The 1,726-nt window shown below is 46.2% G+C and overlaps 1 protein-coding gene across 1 annotated transcript in view; it reads right to left on the bottom strand.

The window, feature by feature from the left end:
* The window catches only part of F9 (coagulation factor IX), a 10,776-nt gene extending 9,311 nt beyond the window's left edge, over positions 1-1,465 (bottom strand). Inside the window, exon 1 of the mRNA XM_044427135.1 lies at positions 1,362-1,465. Within this exon, the coding sequence (XP_044283070.1) occupies positions 1,362-1,428 (67 nt within the window). The 5' untranslated portion in view covers positions 1,429-1,465. The remainder of the gene's footprint in view (positions 1-1,361) is intronic.
* Between the last annotated feature and the right edge of the window lie 261 nt (positions 1,466-1,726).

Genomic DNA, 1,726 nt, shown 5'->3' with positions numbered 1-1,726 from the left:
CGGGGGGGGGGGGGAGAGAGAGAGAGAGAGAGAGAGAGAGAGAGAGAGAGAGAGAGAGAGAGAGATTGATTAAGTGGAATCATGGAATCGCATCTATTCCTGGTCCTATCTCGAAGCTTCTTCCAAAAGCCATGCAGGCTAAGATGCTCCCTTTGAGCCTGAATGTGTGTTGCAGTTTGGCGGTTGGCCAAAAGGAGGACACGGAGATGTTTCCTGTTCGGATGTCATTGTACCCACAAGATCTGACTTCAGCGAGTCCTTCTTCTCTCGGCATTAGCCTCGGTCCAGACTGCTACCTTGCAGTCCCCAACTTTTGGACCTCAGGATACATTGGGAATTTGACAAACTGCTGTGGATGCCATGGGATCATGCGCTATCAGTGGGACACTGCTTTGTTGTCTCACCATTGCACCTGTGGATCTTAGGTTGTGCCTTGTATAGTTTTGTGCTTTTCCACTTCTCTTTAATAAGGGCTTGTCTAATTCAGCTCATCACTAGTCATGGGCAAGGTCCAGTAGTTGTAATCGCTGCACAGATAAATTTTGTACTGGAACATTATTGGATATTTGCTGTCTTGAATAATTGCATGATCCTCTAGGGATGCTGTGTCCTACTAAGATAATAATTAAACTTCCAGTTGTGACCTACACCATATTAGCCAAAGCTAAAGTGCAACAATCCATGCAACTGAAGCTAGGCACTTGTTAACTCGATGGACATCGCTGATTCAACCGGGGACGCTGAATCTCCCACTAGAAGCAAAGAAACTTTGCACCCCCAGATTTGGCTCACTCAGTGCCCCTAGTTTGTAGTATATAGTTGTAAATGCATCCTGAAAGGGGCACAAGGAAAACATCTGTACATGGAACCAAGCGGGATACACTTTACATATTTCAGCTATATTTCTAGTCCACCTCCGCCTCAAGGCAGATGCCAAATTTAACATACAGAAATAAACTAGGTACAGATAAAATAGGATACTGCAACCCCCGTGCAAGTGTTCCAAATTTTAATCAACCTCTCCCCTCACCTCATGCTCTAGTGCATTTTATGTTCAGACTTGTTGGTCTCTGTCTTAGATGTAACTTCAGGTTAACGGTAATCCTTAGGTTGCTTCTTGATTCTGTTTTCCCTCTGTGCTGCCTAAGCACTTCCTTTGCATTATGAAGTCTAAAGCCACCCAGATCAATCTGGGAAAAAGCCCAGCTTTTTAGATTTATGAAAGGTGGGTGTCACACGCTGCTTCTCCAGCAACTATATTCTTGAAAATAAGATAGAAGAGGCTGGCCGTCAAGCCACTTGTCAACCTTACGTCACGTCGAAAGGAACTCAGAGTCTTCTCAGCCTTGAGAAGAACTTACCTGCACAGTCGGTGTGGATGAGACATCCCAGCAGACCAATGGCCACAGCAAGGGAGCTGCTCGCCATTTCCCCCAAAGGATGCAACTGCCTGGCTGGTGTGCCCTGAGCCAGGAGCGGCTGGATCAGTTGTTCCAAAGGGCAAGTACATATTTGCTTTGCTTGGGACTCAGCTCTGAGGTCATCATTCAGCTGAAGGTCCCTGAATGGGTGGCTCCAGATGAATCCGCATGGTCTGCTTCCTGAGTTGAAATAAATAAATGGCCAGGAGAGCATCTCACATAAGCTAAAGTTGTACAAAGCTTGATTCTGGTGTTTGCATGAGCAAAAGAAACCTCGATATGGCAAATGGCCCACGCTGTGACCC

This window comes from Varanus komodoensis, unplaced genomic scaffold (genome assembly GCF_004798865.1).
Source record: "Varanus komodoensis strain SLA01 unplaced genomic scaffold, ASM479886v1 scaffold18_1, whole genome shotgun sequence".
NCBI classification, from domain to species: Eukaryota; Metazoa; Chordata; class Lepidosauria; order Squamata; family Varanidae; genus Varanus; species Varanus komodoensis.
Note: the sequence above shows the minus strand (reverse complement) of the source record. Positions and strands in the feature narration are given on the sequence as shown.